The sequence below is a fragment of the Aythya marila genome, assembly GCF_965140915.1.
Source record: "Aythya marila genome assembly, chromosome: 1".
Lineage (NCBI taxonomy): Eukaryota > Metazoa > Chordata > Aves > Anseriformes > Anatidae > Aythya > Aythya marila.
Genome location: NC_139042.1, coordinates 180,107,369 through 180,127,494, shown reverse-complemented (window position 1 = coordinate 180,127,494; position 20,126 = coordinate 180,107,369). Strand labels below are relative to the sequence as shown.

The window sequence follows — 20,126 nt, the reverse complement described above, 5'->3', positions numbered from 1 at the left end:
GTCTTCCAACATATGGTGTGCACAGCCACATAATTGGTAAAGATGAACAGAAAGAAGTTGTCTTCTACAACATTACAGGGCTAATGATAAAAGGAGCTTTACTATGAAAATGCACCAATATAAATGGCAATGTGCTCCGAGAATGTACATCAATTATTGCAATCATTAAGAAAAAAAAAAAAAAAAAAAAAAAAAAAAAAAAGTGAAGAGCTCGGAAATGTTTTTCATTCAGAAGATTACACCAAATAATTCAACAAAATTAAGAAGCAGTTCTTCACTAAAGTACTGTAGTTGATATAGACATTATTCAATTCAGAAGTTCCTGTATGCTGATCACGGTCACTTTTCATATAAGTCTTTTCTTTCTAGAAACATTAGGTACTATAAACACTGCCTAGAGCACCTGTAGTAAGTCTCAGATAGTAATTGTCCATATTTTTGTTAGTGTTCTTACACAAACAATTATTTACAAAGAGAATTTTGGCACAGTCTCAACAGCAAGATCTCATGGTACACACTTGAGCACAGAATTTCTGTCAGTTTAAATATACTACCTGTGTAACATCCACAGGCGACAAAACAGAATTATTTTAGACCCTCTAAGAGCCCATGTTCCATGGATATAATTCAATATGCAACGTGTATATACATTACATAATTTTAAATTAGATGTAGGAAAGTTGGTGTAAAAGACAACAGTTTCTGTGTTTTTAAAGTAGTATAAGCTTTAAAATAGTGGTACTGTGTATACAATTCCATAGGCCACAAATGCCATTTCATCTTTATCTATCTACTGCAGTGTTATGAACCAACTGAACACTCTGTGTTCAGCTTGCTTTTAGAAAACCAGACTATTCCAACAGATGCATTGAAATTATTCTCATTTTGATCAAATTTAATAATGACTAGAGTTAATACAATTAATTAATATTAATACAATACAGTAATTAATACAATTGCACTCAGACACAAATTTGTCCCCTTAATGATGAACTTTCCATTGTTGGGCTACATGGTGGAGATTCATGCTAGCCCAGATTCTGGCACCCGAAATGGCACAGACCCACCTGTAAGACAGCTCACCTACTCTGGCTAATGCTCTCTGTGCAAAGTACCCGAAGGTAAAAGCCTTCAGGAAGTGTTATAACAGAAAAATCACAAATAATACAAAAAATTACCATTCAGAACAGTAACAGGACAAAACTAGAAGATATACCGAAGTTTCAAAATAAAGATCTTTATTTCAAAATAGTGTTTGAGAATAACACATCCAGTTAATAGAAAATACAAATAGCAAGTTACCATTTTTCCAAAATGGGACAGTTTGCAGAGATATATACTGAAACGCTGTACAAGTTCACAAGAACTCTTATAAAATACAATTAAGTTCTGATGTTTTAAACTATATTTTCACATTTGTCTCCTTCTAATTATGATTGTTTTAATGACACAAGGTGCATATAAGATAGTCTACAGAGTGAAAATTACAAAACAGAATTTAATAATATAAATATAAAAAGGAAGTCCTTAAACTACATACTAATATTCTCTGCTACAAAGATACATTTTACAAAAGTGCTAATATCTCTATGACAAATAGTAGCAGATTACACTTAAATGTCAAACAAATCACATGTTTTTTTTGAACTGTAATAATTTTATAGTCCTAATCACTGTGTTAATAAACACAGTATTTTCACTTTCTTGTATTTCACAAACGAAATGGGAAAAGAAATATATCTCTGTGTGTGTGCACGTGTAGGAGAGTGTACACATATGCATAGATGCATCAACAGAGCTCTTGTATCTAGAATTTGTACTGGACAGTACAATACTAGAAATATGTTCTTAATAGTAAATACATTCCTCAGATTTTCATAATTTCAAACAATCAAAACAAAATCTGATTTCATGTAAGTAGAAACAAGGGATTGTGTAAATTGTATAATTCTTTTACACAGACGATACTCCCTGGATTAACATTTTCGTTTTTTATACTATATCATCCTGTGGTAAAAGTAATTTTTACATCCAGTATTCACTGAAAGCTTGAAATGCAAATGTGCAGTTTTCCAAACACAAAGTTGGAAATGCTCGGGCAGGGATGTCCTAACAGGACAGGAGACAGGAAGTACTTTTCCCCACCTCCAGAAGCACAATCAGACAGGAAACAGCCATAATTCACCTCTCTGTGGTAAGAAGGACACAAGGAAGGACAGACAGCTAGTGGTGCTACCTGGCCCCAGAGAGCATGGCCCCACCACCACTGTGTCAACCATAGGCCTACAATGGGTGAAGCCCTGTCTACACTTTTTCCAAGGTGCATCAAGTCCCAGTGCTCACTGTGATGCCCCCAATTTCCCCAGAGGCATTATGCCTTACAAAGGCAAAATGCCTCCAGGCACTGCCACTCAACCAATGCACCTCTTCCCCCTTCCCAATGTGGTTCAGACTTTTAGGAGTCATAATTGAGCCCCATGGGCCTGATTCTGAGCTCAGGGAATTTATCAATTTAGCTATATGATTGCTTATTAGCCTGCCTATTACCATAATATCTTTGTGCTCTCTAACTGGAACTACACCAATGGAAAATTCTGACATTAATGGAAATGTACTCAGTTTATGCAACACAGATCTGAATCTGGCCCAACATATGGGGAAAACAAAACAAAACCAAACCACCACATATGGATCACTTCTTGTAGTAACTATCAAAAAGCAGATAAGACACCCTCTGAGTAAATCTGCATTGCATCAGAATATATCACAATATTGCAGATGTTAAGGCAAAAGGTAACACCTCCCAGCTCCCAAATACAGTTGAGGATTTGGCTATTTTACCTTCAGTGATAACTTGCAGTAGTAGGCACTACTAGCCAGTGTTCACAGGTAGAAGCTTGGATTAATATAAGGCAATTTGTTGACTTAGCTTCTCATTCCTGTGATGTTTAGTTTGTCACATTTGCATAAACTGAATTCACTCCAGTGGAAAGAGACGTTTATGATCAATTCACTTAACAGAAATATGGTATTGGCTATTGATGACTCTTTAACAAGGTATAAATTTACTAGATCCAACAATCTCCAAATAGGAAATCTGAAGTGTAGGTAGGAAAGTTTCAGTATGTGAGATCAAGATGTACAGGTGGTTTTATGCAGAAAAGTTAACGAGCTACAGACATAGAGGGGAGAAACTAGCAAATGGGAAAGAAAAAATGGAACAGGCTGCCCAGGGAAGTGGTGGAGTCACCATCCTTGGAAGTCTTCAAAAGACGTTTAGATGTAGAGCTTAGGGATATGGTTTAGTGGAGGGCTGTTAGCGTTAGGTTGGAGGTTGGACTCGATGACCTTGAGGTCTCTTCCAACCTAGAAATTCTGTGATTCTGTGATCTGTGAAAATGGGTACCATTATTCCCTAAATCTGGGAATGTCGTAAACCTTTCTATGAGTTGGACTAAATTAATTTCAGAATTGCAAAGACAAAGACAGATTTTTCTCAGAAAGTCTTAATGGTATAATAGGGAAAAAATTGCCAACCAAATCCTAACTGTGTACTTACCAACTTTTCAAATCATATTATTTTTACATGAAAAGGATATACTTTTAAAATATATCCCTTTTTTACATAGCTTTTTTAAAAATATCACTTAAAACATATACAAAAAGCAAATGTAATATTCTCATATATGATGACAGAATTCCTTGATTGAGTCGGTTTTAATTTGGTCTTTCTATCCAGTTTAAATGGTGCAATCTTGTATGGATCATGCTCACACAATGAATAAATATTAAATTACATGATACTAACTGTAAAGCCACAAAACCTGGCAGGGCCTCTAATGTACAGATTTAGATTCTTGAGTTAACTTTTGATATTTTCCCCTTAATAGCCAAATTTTTAAGATTTGTTAATTTATTAGTCTATGGATATATTTCATGTCTACACAGATTTCCAAAGTCTGTTTCTAAAAAGAAGCATTTCAAGTAATATTAGTAATGAAGTAGAACAAAAGTTCTCTATTCTGTCTTGATTGATAACAATGAAACCTTGGTACTCTAATTGATAGTAAAATTTACATTGACTCCAGATTGCCAAATCTACATGTATTATTAACATAATATGAGGAATATCTCTCAAACAAATGAGATATTCAAAACAAAAGAAACATTGTCAATGTGACCATGGTAGCAAAACCAACAGTAGGTTAGTGGTGTTGAGAACTGAATTTAGTTTATAGAACAAGGTTAGTTTGAACCCAAGGAGACCGAAACAAAGACATTTTGCTTTTAAGAATTCCTGTAAAGGAATGTTATTTATGTAGGCATTTGAGCATTTAAACATTAAAGTAGGTAAAGGCAAATACTTAAGGCTTTGCCCTGTAGTCTTTACTCCACCTAAAATCTGTCACTACATTCAAATGGCAACTTTGCCCTCATATATTGCCTGCAGTATCAGGCCTATAATTCAGTTTCATTAAAATCTTCCATTTGCAAAGCCAAAAGGAAGCTGGAATGTAGCTTGAGTTTCACATACAAAACTATACAACTTGTGTTAGAAGACAGATTTGAGGACTGCTTACAAAAAATATTTATATATAGGGAATGAACAGTGCAATACCAGTTGGTTGTGTGAAAATCTTACCTTGTCTTTCTTCAAATGTATTTAAAGAAAAGCTCTCCAGTTTTTAAGAGATTAGAAAGGAATAAGTATTTCAGGATGGGAAGCAGATCCCACAGCATTCCATGCAGATCTCCAAGCAATCTGAAGATTCACAACATGCATCCATTATGCCACAGTCCATGTCACAAGGGCAGTTACAGTCATCTCCCATCTCGTCCCCACAGCAACAGCAGCAGGCCTCCGATGTGCAGATGCCACAGGATGCTTGTCCCAGAACAATGTTACAGAGAGTGAGAAATTCACAGAACAAGCAAGCCAGGATACAGTGAACACAGCAATCTTCACATATACCAGTTCAGTAGAATGTCACACATTAAAAAAAAAAAAAAAAAAAAAAAAAAAGAGAGAGAGAGAGAGAAAATTTAAAATATTATTCTAAATACAGATGCATCACAATGTCAGATAAGTTCTTGAAAGACAATGATTCACAATAGACATAATCTAACACCATAAAGAACATGTTTCCTATCTTCAAGGTCACTTATGCAGCCTAACATCTCCTATTCAATTACCAGTTTTGGTGAGTTTTGGTGTAAGCTTCTTTTCTCCAAATCATTTCATGAAAATTCCAAGTATTAAATGTCCACTTAAATTTATTTCTTCAGACATTTATTATGTAAAATATCCATATCCATGATCCCCAGTCCCAATTACTTTGTTTCAGGGAATTCACACCTATACCTGAATGTCAATATGCATCTCTCTCAAGTACTATTAAATTACATAAGGTAACCAGAAAGGTAACTCACTGTCAAAAAAAAAAAAAAAGGCACCAAAAGAATTAACTTAATGGAATTTATTCAACTATGGAATAATTTCAAACATGTGATATGTCTGTGAGACAGGACAGAAAAACACAAACACTGGAATTAAACATGGAATTAAACAGTTTCAATGAAATTGAAACTGAAGAGTGAGGGATTTGTTTTCACTGTCATATAATCACAAAATGGTTTGGGCTGGAAGGGACCTTAAAGATTCCAACCCCTGCCATGGGCAGGTGTCTCCCACAAATCCCATTACTCAAAGCCGCAACCAGCCTGGCCTTGAACATTTCCAGGGATGAAGCATCCACGGCTTCTCTGGGCAACCTGTTCCAGTGCCTTCCCCCCACCTCAGAGTAAAGAAATTCTTCCTTATATCTAATCTAAATCTTCCCTCTTTCTGTTTAAAACCATTACCCCTTGTCCTGCCCTCTTTAAGTACTGGAAGGCCACTATAAGGTTTCCCTTGAACCTTCTCTTCTCCAGGCTGAACAACCCCAACTCTCTCAACCTGTCTTTGTAGGAGAGGTGCTCCAGCCCTCTGATCATCCTCCTCTGGACCCACTCTAACAGGTCCATGCCCTTTGTGCTGAGGGCCCCAGAGCTGAGCACAGCTATTCAGGTGGGGTCTCAGAAGAGCAGAGTAGAGAAGGAGAATCAATCTCTCCCAACTTGCTGGCCGTTCTTTTGATGCAGCCCAGGATACGACCGCTTTCTGGGCTGCAAGCACACACTGCTGGGTCATATTGAGCTTTTCATCCATCATCACCTCTCAGATCCTTCTCCACAGAACTGCTGTCAATTCACTTATTGCTGATCCTGTATTCATGCTTGGGATTGCTCCAACACAGGTGCAGCGTCTTGCAATTGGTCTTGTTGAACTGCATGTAGTTCACACAGACCCACCTCTGGAGCCTGTCAAGGTCCCTCTGGATGGCATCCCTTCCCTCCAGCATGTCAACCACACCACACAGCTTGGTGTCATCTACAAACTTGGTAAGGGTGCACTCAATCCCACTGCCCATGTCACTGACAAAGAAGTTCCATAGTGGATCCAGTAAAGATCCCTAAGGGATACCACTCATCACTCATCTCCACCCGGATATTGAACTGTTGACCACAAATCTTTGAGTGTAACCATTCAGGCAATAGTAAGTATATAATGTCTGTGAAGCATATTTAATTTGTAAGAGGCAGTGTACAGCCAGCCCAGAAAGAAAATGAAAACTTTAAAATACACAAAACATTCAGTTGGAGAATATTGTTCTTTCATAAACAGCTTTCATTTTTCTTCTTACAGCTTTGTAGTGGGTTTACGTGGCAAGGTTTTGGTAGCAGGGAGCCATAGGGGTGGTTTCTGTGAGAAAGATCTAGAAGCTGCCCCATGTTTGGGAAGGGCCCCATTGTTTTCCAGATCCGAGCCAATAAGCGATGTTGTTTTGCGCCTCATTGAGAGCATATTTAAGACAGGGAAAAAACGCTGCGCCACACAGCAGCCGGGAGAGTCAAGGGAGTGAGAGAACAGCCTTGCACCAAGGTCAGTGTAGAAGGAGGGGGAGAGGTGCTCCAGGCGCCGGAGCAGAAGTCCCCTGCGGCCTGTGGTGAGGACCATGGTGAAGCAGGATGTCCCCCTGCAGCCCATGGAGTACCACGGTGGAGCAGGGTTCCATGCTGCAGCCCGTGGAGGAGACCACGGTGGAGCAGGTGGCCCTGCACCGACGGAGGCTGCCGCCTGTGGAAGACCCCTGCCGGAGCAGATTCCGGGCCGGACCTGTAGCCCGTGGAGAGGAGCCCACGCAGGAGCAGGTGACCTGGCAGGAGCTGCTGCCCGTAGGGGAGCCAGGTTGGAGCAGTTTTCTCCTGAGGGATGGACCCCGTGGTACGGACCCATATCTGGAGCAGTTCTGGAAGAGCTGCTGCCTGTGGGAAGCCCACGCCGGATCAGTTCATCAGGGACTGCATCCCGTGGGTGGGACCCCACAGCACAGGGGACGAGAGTGACCGAGAAGGAGCGGCAGAGAAGAAGTGCTGTAGACTGACCATAACCCCTATTCCCCGTTCCCCTGCGCCGCTCGGGGGGAGGAGGTGGAAAAGGGTGGATGGAGGGGGAAGGTGCTTTTGTTTTTTTTTTCCTTTGTTTTCTCACTTCTCTCGCTTGTTAGTTGTAGGCAATAAATCTTACTATCTCCTTATGCCGAGTCTGTTTTGCCCGTTACAATAATTATTGCGTGATTTTCTCGTCCTTATCTCAATCCTTGAGCCCTTTTCACATATTTTCTCCCCATTCCTCTTTGAGGAGGGGGAGTGAGAGAGCGGCTGTGGTGGAGCTTGGCTGCCCACTCGAGCGGAACCACGACAAGCTTGCAAGCCTTTAACTCCTTTATCCACAGATATTTGAAGATTGGGAAGTTGTTCTGGGGAAAATATCCTGCATCATCTCATCCTTTCTGTTCCTAGAGTCCCTCACAGGTATCTGCTATGAGAGGCCATTAGCAAAAACAGGATATTGAAGTATGCAGACATTTCCTCTGACCAAGTACTGAATCTTCATAGAAATCACAGGTTGGAGGCTCTTATTTTGGGGGAAAGCTTGCAATTACTTGCAGTACTAATACAATTACCAAGACTCTAAAACATATTTATAATATCTAAAATGATGGAGTAACCCTGGCAAGTATCCTGATTGAATCAAAGTATCACTAACATTGCAGAAACTGACTGCAGGATAGAATAGAGCTGATTTTACACTAGCAAGCTGTTGTGATTTAACCCAGCCAGCAGCTAAACACACAATACTCACAGCAATGCAGCTCACAGTTCAACACCACTTGCAAAATCTTTCCCAAGAATGAAAACAACTACCTGAATCCTTAGTCCACACTACCTCCACAATGCTGCAGATGGATTTCTCCTAATTACTACGTCAGTTAGATCCAAACTTATCTTGGGAATGCCTGTACTGCAATGTCGTCACAGTCACAACATACACAATGAGCTTATATACCCAAGTGAAAAAGAAAATTTAAACATCAAAAAAAAGAAGAAAAATGCAGGTAAGATTGAGCTATTTTTAAAGACAATTGTTGCCTGTACTAAAAAGGCTGCTTTTTCCTAGGAAATGCTGTCACTAAATAAATGACCTTCATAGAAAACACAGAAGATATGTGAAATAAAGCTGGGGAGTATCCGTTCACTGAAGAGGACCAAAGCCATACCAATAGCGATTAATTAGCTGGTTGTCATGGAGATGGTGTTAAATTTGTTCAGGTACAATCTCCTTTCAGATTTTCTTTTAATGCAAAGGAAAAAGATAAAGAAGCCAAGAGTTGTATCTAAGAAGCCCTCATATTTGAAGAACTGAGATTTTTAGTATTTTACATCTTTAAAATACAACTGCAAGAACCAAGTACCATAACAAATTTTGTTCTACAAATAACTTTTAAACAAAACACCTTAATAAAACTTCATGAGCATCAGTATTAAAAACAAGATGCTCAGACAAATCTTGCATGCTTCATACAGGGATATGTAAAATTGAAGGGTAAGAACTAAACATTTATATAAATTATAACATATATATTTTTTGATGGACAACAATTCATAAATTAAACCAAAAGGGACTGCACTTTCCGGCACTTTTCTGGAAAAAAAATAATAATTTCCCTTTACACTTATCGTACACTAATCGATACTTAAACGTAGAGGTCATGTTGGTTTAAATTATGATATTTCCAAGGTAACAGCTACCAAATATGGCCCAAGATAACAGAAAGAAATAACAATTTTTTGCCTTTGCCTTTAATGCTATAGCACAAACTCAGTGAGGATCTTTCCATCTCTTCTTCACTGACTGAAACGCTAAAAGAATTTTTTTGTTGTTGTTTATTTTAATTTCCTTGTGTATTCAACACTTGGCAAAACATGCTGTTACCTAGCTCTGCCTGACCAGCTGAATTCAGAATCACGACTCTAAAAATCAGCAATACCTTTCTTCTGGATGGATTGTTGGAAGAATTACTTTCATGTATGACTCCTACTTCTTAGCTTATTGATGCAATTATAAATAAGATGAAAAGATGCAGTCATGGTGTTTTTTGTAATAGCAGTGACACAAGACCTTAATGTCTCATAACATATCTCCAGGGTCCAAGGTTCAGGCTGGATGTTAGGGAAAGGTTATTTACTGAGAGGGTGGTTGGGTACTGGCACAGCCTTCCCAGCGAGCGGTCATGGCACTGAGCCTTCCAGGGCTCAAGAATAATTTGGACAATGCTCTCAGACACAGGGTCTGATTTTTGGGTAGAGTTGGGCTTGATGATCGCTGTAGGTCCCTTCCAATTCAGGATATTCTGTTTCTATGATTTTATATCTATATATTATACAAAACTTACACATTCTTGACTAGTACCCATATTCATACCCCAATCTGCCAGTTTCAAAGAAAAATTTATAGAGTTTAAAATACTTCCTTTGGTTGCTGTTGTAGGATGCCATGATCAGAGAAAGCCATCTGTGAAGAAGATACTATATAAAACTCCCAAAGAGAGAATACCAGGTTTATCAATACCATGTTGGAGACCACTAATATATATTCTACTGTTTGCACTCCCTGATAATTCTTCCCTGGTACCAATACCAACTAATTTAACATGTTAAGACTATACTTAATTTCCTCTCTTTGAACTTACTACATCAAAATCCTAATAGTTTTTGCAGATAAGTGAATAGTGGAACAAATTATTCCAATTGGAATTAAATGTAATTTATATATTTGGAAAAAAAAAAGTAAAAAGTAAATTTGATGATCTTAAGGCCTGATAACATGTTTTCTAGAAACTTTGAACATATTTTAGCCTTTTTTGTTAAAGAAATGATACAGCAATATAAGTTGTGACACAACACCTATGTTACCTTAAAGAGTAGCTAGTTTAAAGTGATATAAGTGGCATTTTTTTTTTATTTTATTAATATTTTTTAGGATAAAAGTTTTTTTTTTTTAATTTTTTTTTCCCCATTAGAGATAGTCATGAAAATGAGAATTAGGGGTGCCCTTTTACTAAGGACCAAACTGCATCTTCCTTGCTGTTCATGATGCAGCAATGTTGATAAATAGTTAACTTCTAAGTTTCTTGGAATTTAAGTTTTCACTTAAATACTTTCACAGAGAGAGAAGAAATTAGTCTATTTCTCATTACATAAGACCACCATTAATGAAGACTTTCCTCCAGACTTCCAAACTACACCATGCCAGTCAAAACATTGTATCACATTTGTTGAGTAGGATTCAAGCTCCCAGAAACTATGCTGGATGACATAAATTATGATAGGCTTGGTCTGTAGGCGCTGAGAATATATCTTATTAGACCAACCCACTGTTAGTGGAAAAAAACAGATTCACTTTCAGACACACAATCTCATCCACAATTACCTTTTCATTATTATCCTGGGATAAAAGTTCAACCTGAAGTTAAAAGGGTCATCTCATGCAGCGTTTTTAAATACCAGTGTAAGTAAAGCTGTTTAAAGCTGTTTCCTTAGACTTTTGGCACATCCCCAAAAGTCACAGATTTGTTAGGAAACTTCATGAAAACTCTTAAAACAATGCCAAGGCAAATAGAAGCTCAGCAAACTTGTCCAAGTTTTTGTTGCTTAGATCATACATGTAATTCCAGCTACCTTGCGCTGATGTAGCCAGTGTATATGTTACAAATAATACCTACTTTAACTGGGCTATAAACGTTATCTCAGACAATATCCAGACTAGCAGTTTAAAATCTCTTAAAACTGTTTATCCACTGATACTCAAATCCCAGGGAGCCCCACATTATATCTCATCATGGTTATAATAGCTATGTTCAATTAAAGAAAAGAAATAATATTAGCAATGAAACAGCTTTAATTTTTGTCTATGTACATGTCTTCAAACATTTGCACATTACTTTTTATTTCTAAAATCTTTCCATACACACATTGTTCTGATATCTAATTTCTTTTAAATACTCACACATATGTTTCTTTTATTTCAGCTTCCCTTTTATCCCCTCCTTTTCATTTTTATGAAAAGATGCAGCTTTGCTTAAGAAACAGATTTTAAGAGAACTATCATCTAAACTGTACAAGATCTGCAGAAGTTAAACTGAAAAAAGTGTACAGAGAAGCACACAGGCAGGCTGATCTGTGCTGCTTTTGTAATGCTTGACACTAACCTCTCACAAACTGACCCAATAAGCTTTCATACCAAGCAGGCAGGTCACATATGATAAAAGGTTTCCCTGTCTGTAATGGTAAATAAGCTCACTTACAGCATACTGACCTTGGTCAGCTTTTTACTAACTATATCCACGGAGTTCAGACAACTCAAAACAAATCTCCAGGCACTCTGCTGTCTCACAGCAAGAATCAAAAAAGGGCAAACCCGCAATCAAAGTGCCGGTTGAGGTCCTCAGCGGGTGTTCGTGCCGGGCCCCCGCAGCGCCCTGAACAGAAGCCCCAGCAGGCGCTGTAGGCTTCCTGCCACCGGCGCAGGCAGGGATAAGCCGTGGCCAGGAATAATAGCCCTGGCCAGATCAGCACAGCACTCAGCTACAAACAGGAGGTGAGCCATGGAGAAACTGCCCCAGCCCACATTTCTAAAAGGTGTGTGTTACCCAGAGGTGGGATGTCAGCTTACAGAGCAGCTACACGTGCGCTAACACAATGCCATGCCCATAATATGTGGAGCTCCTGTGCAGCTTCTGCTTCCCATCCTCTTTTAGAAAATTCACCATGTCCACTAAAATTCTGAAATAAAAAGAAGAAAACCAGAAAGAATAAACGGACATGTCAGATGGAGTATAACTATCCCTGGAAAACAGAGGTCCATTTCTTTAGATGGGGGTCAATAAGGTTACAAATCATGACAGGTGATATTTCAGCTTTTTAAAATAGAAAATGATCATCTCTCTTGATCAAGAAAATTAAAATATTGCCTGAACAGGCAAAATGAACAGAACACTGCAAAATCAATAGAAACTTTCATCAAAGCCTATATTCTAAACTCTTAATACAGACGTAACCTTGGAAGAAAAATGATCCAGGTTCTTTATGTTAAACATATAGAAATACTATGAAACGTGCCAATTTACAATACCTAAGACTTCCTTCAAATCTGCAGCTTTCATTCCCATTGTTCATTAAGGCAAATACTGACACTAGTTAGATGCCAGCTGGACTGTGACCTTATAAAATGGATGCTGTGGAAAGATCTTTCTTCATTGCAGGCCCTGTGTTCCACTCGCTTGTTTAACAAATGTGTAAAACATGTGCCAAGATTTCTATGCAAGCAAAAGTACAAACCATGCTTAAAACACACTGCTTTTCAAAATATATATTTTTTTAAATGATAGTTTTGACCATATGATAATGTTAGTTGCCTGACTGACAACTGCCTTCTGACACAACCTTGTCTAACAAACAGTTTAAAGTACTAAAATACTTCTTGCTCAGACAGAACTCCAGTTTAAAGCAAGTTCCAAAAGATAACAATGGAAATTTTGACAGAAGTAAAGAGATTTGCAGGATATTGATTAAGTAGCTGTCTAAGGGCTGATAGGGCCGATTTCAGAAGTGCATGTAAGAAATAATAAAAAAGAAAAAAAAAAAAAAAAGAAAGAAAATTAAAGAAAAAAGAGGGAGAAAGCAGGAGAGAAAATGAGAAAAGGAGAGAACAGGAGAGAAAGAAAGGATGAAAGAGAAGGAAAGAAAATTTGAGAAAGAGAGAGAAAAAGAGAGTGGGAGAAAGAGGAGGGAAAGAATGAGAGAAAGAGAGGAGAGAGGAGAAAGAAAAAAGAAAAAAAAGGGAGAAGAGAATGGAAGAAAGGGAAAGGGGGAAGGGGAAGAGAAGAAAGGGAAAAAGCTCCTTTGTACCTTTGTATATGCACATACACACACATGCTGCAAGCTTTATCTACCTCTCTCCTGCATCTAGCTATCTAGCTTTATTAAACTTCCAGTGACCTATTTTGGGGAAAAAAAAAATAATAATAATTGGAAAGAAGATGCCTTGTCCTGCCTCTCTGGTTTAGGGAGCCTGAAAAGGAATGAAATAAAGATCTGCCATACATAAAGGAGTCTGGCTCATGATCTGCTTACAGTAGTTTAATGAGCTATCCTGTCCAGATGAGCACAGTAGTTGCATGCTCTCAGCGTGCAAATATGTGAAGTGCTAAACTCAGTGCTAATCTAAACTCAGATTATGACAGGTTGTCAGAATTTTAGTTGCTACCCTAACAATCGTAGTAATCTGTGAGGTCACAGCAACTTGACCACAAGTGAGAGCTCCATTTGAAAATTTGTGTTCCTTCTCTCCACCATTAACTTCTTTTAAAAAAAATGCTTTATTAAAAAAAAAAAGAAAAAAAAAAAGTTTATCATCAAGCTTCATACATTCTTGGTAGAAAAGCTCGGCTTGTACATGTATTTTACAAAATAGTTAGTGTTTATTTCATTTTGCCCCTTCTCTCCACCTATTCTGTTAATTAAATTCCTCTTCCATCCCGCCACTGCCCAGTTTCTTTTCACCTTTCCTTCTCCAGCCCTGGGTACATCGTTATTATTTGTGTCCCACCATTCTGATACACTTGTATGTACTCAGTTTACCTCTCTCTCTTCATTTCCTAACACGTAGATTTACTGTTCAGCTGCCTCTTTGCTGTCTCCTTTAGATTTCCTTCCTTCTTTAAGTTGCTTTGGACTGTTCCTCCTTTCTTCTCCCCTTGTGTGTAGTTAAACAGAAACTTCCAAAAGCAGCAACTAAATTATCTCGTTTTTTTTTTTTTTACTCATTTTCAATTTCTTTTTCAGGTTTCCAAGGTTGCTCTGTGCTACATAGGTGCAAAGTGACAATTCACTTTGCCAGTAGTCTACAGACCACAGTTTTGCAAGAACTGTGACACTTCTGACACAAAACATTTTAAATATCATTAACATTATTATATAAATTAAAAGATATATATATAATCATTTTTTCACTGCAGTGAAACCTATCCAGTCCTTTTGAAAAATCCTTAGAACTGAAATAGTGTTTAAAAACTGTTTTTTAAAAGAGAAACTCCAACTCTTTCATAATTCCTTTGTGTTTTTTTGTTGTTTGTTTTTTTGTTTTTGTAGTGTAAGTCATGGAGCTGAGTAAGATTTCTTCAGGGATGATATGGATTAATAATAGATGCAGACGAAGAGCAGAGTTGGTGAATGCACTTACACCCTCCTAAGCCTCACTGGATGTGAAGTGTTTCTAAACAGCATATCTTGGAATGCTGACTTGACTCCATGGTCTAGATCTTCATATAAAAATGCAGATGGCAGAGGGAGGAGAGGGGAGGGGAGGAAAGGGAAAAGAGACAATTTCAAATAGTTTCCTATCTGATCCATCTTTCTGTGAATCTTTTCAATAGTTTCTACAGAAATGTCATTAGATCAAGAATACAGAACTGTTCACAAAAAATACCTCTGCCTACAAAAGTAAGATTCAGAATATGAAGTTGTAGTACTTGTGTCCAAATTAATTTGTGTATACCATCTCAAAAGAGTGTCTATGAAATCCTCAGTCATAGTACTTATTAGTGGTACTAATTAGTACTTATTACTTAATAAGTGGTACTTATTAGTACTTATTATTGGTTTAAATGCAATTAAACTGCAATTTTAGAAGAAAAAGGAAGTGTTAACCATAAATAAGTATATAAGGGCATGGACAGAACAGAACCTATCTCTGTATAATGCTAGAATTTCTTTCTCAGAGTTTGAATATCTTAAATTTAGCAACTGCCACTTTGTATCAGCTATGTGAACAGATCTATTTTTCTTGACGTCCAGTTTTTTGATATTGCATGAATGAAAAATATATAAGAAAAATGCAAGGCTGGAGGATGAACTGTTTTTCACATAACGGGAAGAGAGAAGGGGAATATAGCAAGAATGAAATCTCAGTTTTGGAAAGAAATTTTAGAACTGAAAGCACAAGTCAAAAATAACATTAGGTTCTTGAAGATATATATGAAAATAAACCACAGCAAGGAAGACCAGCCCATGGCCCAGTACAAATGAAGCTCTACTTGATATTATTACATAGATGCACGCAGTAGGCTTGATTGAAGTAGTAGAAGCCAAAAGAAGTCAGTCCACTGAAATCAGTGGGTTTCACCCAAGCCACTACATACTTACAGTCTTTCTGATCCCTTTTGCTTCCATCCACACTGAGAATCCTCCCCATTTCACTGAACAGTACAGCCTCCTGTTTTTCTGCGAATCTGTGTCTTTTCTTACCCCCCAAGATTTTTATTTATTTATTTATTTATTTATTTATTTATTTATTTTAACTAGATGCACCTATGGATGTGACCTGCATTCTGAAAGAAAGCCTGCCTCAAACCAATAAAATTTATAGAGCTTCTGCACCCTTCCTGTAATGGGCAGGAGCAAAGCTCTCTGAGTATATTAGTGCTAATGGGAAGGCAATAGATTGAGTAGAGGCTCAGGAACTCTGGGACCATTAGAGTAATTGCAAGCAGTGAAAACACACACAGAGCTGAAAAAAATATGGCAAAATTATTTACTTTTGTTTATTTAAGCTGTGCATAGGGAATATGAAACTTTTTCATTAAAGTATTTACAGCCTAAATATAGCATAAGACACATTCATCATCAAAGCACATTTCTAAATTTTATTATTTAGTGTTCAGACCTCACAGCTAGTCAGAATATCTCCTAACAGAACATTTTTAAAAACTAACTCTACTGTCATGGAACCTGCCATTGTTAAGTATTAACAATGTAGTAGTTACTATGTATTTAAGCATACAATTAAGTATACAATTAAGTATGTGTATGTTATGTGTAGTATGTTATGAAATAGTGCTTTAACATTTTTCTGGTGTACCCGTTACGCCATTAACTGGAATTTCTATCAGTTCAGGATACTAACTACAAAGAATTAAACATCACCAGACTATGCTGGCCAAATGTTTGAGAGCAAGAAATCTCCCATTGCTTCAATTTCCTTCAAATACTTAATATTTTCCTTTGGGGAAGTAACTTATGTTTTATCATAATGATTTCTATTTGCTTCTGGAGCATGAGTCATGTTCTTCAATTACTTTGAGTTGATTGTGTAATTATTAGTGAGAATGGAGTTTGGCTAGTCTTTATTCAGTTTGGGTTTTTTTTGGTTGTTGTTTTTTTTTTTTTAATAAAAAAATCTACTTACCTTCAGGTGAAGTACCTGGCTTTTGAGAAAATGCAGAGCTTATTTTACTCTTCTTGCTGCCGTCACTGTTGACAGACAAGGTGGACTGAATTTTTCTGTGCATTTTTTCTGAAACAGGAGATGAAAGTTTTCTGTTGTCTGCAGATGCATGCTTGACCCCATTGTGAATTCCACTTCCATTACTCAGGCCCACATGGCCGTTTTGTACTTTGCCACTTTCTTCCTCACCCCTTTCCAGTGCTGAAGTATTTGGCTGAGGCAAGCGTTGAGGTTGTGCTTAAAATGAAATGGAAAGAAAGTGTTAATTAAAACTGTAAATTGATAACTGAACATTTCAGGCAAGACTGGGAATTCTTTGTTCTTACTGTTCTGAGAACAGATTGAAAAGTTAACATCTTCCATCAAAACAAGAAAGCAAAAAATATCCCTAAATTAAAAATGATTACAATTAAATTATTAAATTTAACCATTATTAAATTATTATTATGTAATTAAAAATATATATGCTGCATGTCTAGATGAGATGTAGAATCCCCATTCAACACTGCGCTGTTTCATAGGTTTCTGAACTAGACAGAGAGAACAAGATAACCAATGGGAAGAAGTAAAAAGTCGGGAATGGGAGCAAAAAAAGTATTAAAACTGAGGTAAAGTTGGGCTAAAGAAAGCCAGATGAAGAATTGGAGGAAACACAAACAATAAGGAGAAAATTGTACAGAAAAGATAGAGACTGCAGAAAGAGAAGTGAAACTACCAGTTAGCCAGCCTGCCAGTCTTCGGAAAATAACCAGAGTGACAAGACTGAAAGGCAGCTACCAGCTACCAGTATATTAGATATGAATAGGAGTAGTCTGGTAACTAACACCAGATTGAGCTTAAACTAATGGATTGCTGGGAAGAACAAAAACAGTCACAATCTTCAAGAAGCTTAAAAAACAAAACAAAACAAAAAAACACCACCAACAACAACAACAACAAAAAATAAGTTCTGAAACTAATTAAACTATAAAGATAGTAACACAACCAGATTTCATAATCATAAAGCATCAGACCAATCACATCTCCTAATCAAAATACTGTTATCTTGCTTGGACATAAAGAGGTTTTCAAGAAGGCCTATCTTTGACTATTTATAAATTTAATGTCAAGAAAAAAAGCCATCCTCCCTTCCCCAACCCCCCAATTTTTCTTTAAGACTTTCACTGAACTCTCAGAGAGATTAGACAACACCAGTAGTAAAAGCAAACACTGTTCAGCACTGCAATTCATTCTCTTTTTAAACAATTCATGTAAATTTTCTGATGATTTCACAGTATAGCTTTGTATGCATATTATATATATGTAGTGTATTATTTTACATAAAATATACATTTTTAAAAGTGTAGGTAATTTTAGTTTCATTTAAAGGAAACAGCTACACTGTTCACTTCAGATACACATGATTAAACTTTTGGACAAATACTAAAATACTACCAATAGCCACAAAGATGATCAAGGAGTTGGAGCACCTCTCCTACGAAGACAGGCTGAGGGCATTGGGGTTGTTCAGCCTAGAGAAGACAAGACTCTGGAGAGACCTTAAAGCAGCCTTCCAGTACCTAAAGGGCGCCTGCTGTAAAGCTGTGGGTGGGACTCTTTGTCAGGGGGTGTAGTGATAAGCAGTAATGGTTTTAAACTGAAAGAGGGTAGATTTAGATTAGATATAAGGAAGAAATTCTTTACTATGAGGGTGGAAAGGCACTGGAATAGGTTGCAGATGCCCTGGAGGTGTTCAAGACCAAGTTAGATGAAGCCCTGAGCAACCTGATCTAGTGGGAGGCATCCTTGCCCATGACAAGTTGGAAGTGGGTGATTTTAAGGTCCCCTCCAATCCAAACCATTCTGGAATTCTATCAGGACACACAGACCAGTATGGTCTTTAAAAGGACTCCCAGTTCTGAATTTGCCTAATAAAGCCTCAACACTTCCCTTTTATCAAGGACACTGATATCATATATACATTGCTTCCTCCAACTATCATTTAGTTGTCCAGATTAAACTTTAGATTAATCTTAAACTAAATCTTGGTTTAAATATTGAAAAGGAAAAGCAAAAAAAAAAAAAAAAAAAAAAAAAAAAAGAAAGAAAAAAAAAAAAGGAGGGGGGATGTTGTTTGTTTTTATTTTCCATTTGACATTTTTAGTCAGAGCAAATAAGATTTTGAAAATATACCCTACACTGTGCAAATCAGTCTAGGCCAAAGTAACACCAACTGTAAACCTACTTTACAAAAGTGAAAAGTTTCTGTTGCAGGTAAGAAGAGAAGGGCTAGAGGAACATTTATGCTATTAGACTCCCCAAAGATGCAGCAGTGACAAAGATTATTACCTTCCATTGGTAACTGCTCGTGAGCTTCCAGGCCAACAGAGCAGGAGTACAAAGGTATCCTTACACTTGAACTAACTTGCCTAAAAATGTTTTCAATGGCAATACCAAAGCTGCTGTTCCTATCAGTTTTGCATTATTGCTTGAAAAATGTATGAGCAGAAGCATAGGCAAGGTACTTTCTTGCCTCTGGAATTCAATTCCAGCACATATTTGCTGTTTACATTTCCAGACTATCATGGGAACCCCAAAACAAGTTTTTTAGTTTTCTCTTGCCTAAAATAGGAGCAGACTCATTACCAGCATAAGTCTCTAAAGTTTCTAAACTGACAGTTATGATCTTTTTCAAGACAGATAAATTGGTGGTAGCATTTTGCACTTGTTTATGTATTTCTGGTGCTTTCAACAGCATAAAACCATTAGAGAGTGTCCAAAGGCAGGCTATAAAGATGGTGAAGGGTCCAGAGGGGAAGATGTATGAGGAGCGGCTGAGGTCCCTTGGTTTGTTCAGCCCAGAGCAGAGCAGGCTGAGGGGAGGCCTCATGGCGGCCTGCAACTCTCTCAGGAGGGGAGCAGAGGGGCAGGCTCTGGACTCTGCTCTCTGGGGACAGCAACAGGACCCAAGGGAACGGCATGGAGCTGGGACAGGAGAGGGTCAGGCTGGGGGTTAGGGAAGGTTCTGAACTCAGAGGGTTGTCAGGCACTGGGACAGGCTCCTCAGGGCAGTGGTCATGGCACTGAGCCTGCTAGAGTTCAAGAAGCATTTGGACAGTGCTCTTGGACATGTTGTCACCCATTGATTTTTGGGTAGCCCTTTTGGGGATCTGGAAGTTGGACTCAGTGATCCTTCCAGGTCCCTTCCAATTTAGGTTATTCTATGATTCTATTCCATGAGAAATTTTCCAAAATTCAATCTACAAAATTACAAGCTTTTTGAGTTCTTCTGTCAAATTGTGGGTGAATGGTAAGGCTTGGGGAATCTAAACAATTACTGTTTTTGCTTTTATTAGTATTTTTACTATGGTAGTGGGGGTTTTGTTTGCTTATTTTGGGGGGGGAGAGGGGGGGAGGGAGG

The 20,126-nt window shown here is 37.7% G+C and overlaps 1 protein-coding gene across 6 annotated transcripts in view; it reads right to left on the bottom strand.

The window, feature by feature from the left end:
• The window catches only part of MDFIC (MyoD family inhibitor domain containing), a 63,754-nt gene that overhangs the window by 10,579 nt on the left and 33,049 nt on the right, over window positions 1-20,126 (bottom strand). For 2 of the 6 annotated variants that reach the window (XR_014319356.1, XR_014319357.1), the window contains exons 4-5: window positions 16,688-16,963; window positions 4,643-4,960 (exon numbers count right to left, since the gene is read on the bottom strand). Coding sequence is in view for 2 of the 6 variants with exons in the window: in XM_082783291.1 (XP_082639417.1) it covers window positions 4,713-4,960; window positions 16,688-16,963 (524 nt within the window). In the remaining 4 variants the exon portion in view is untranslated. Of the gene's footprint in view, window positions 1-1,213; window positions 4,961-12,115; window positions 12,226-16,687; window positions 16,964-20,126 lie in introns of those variants that run through there. The other 4 variants (XR_014319358.1, XR_014319355.1, XM_082783291.1 and 1 more) reach the window with 4 other exon arrangements.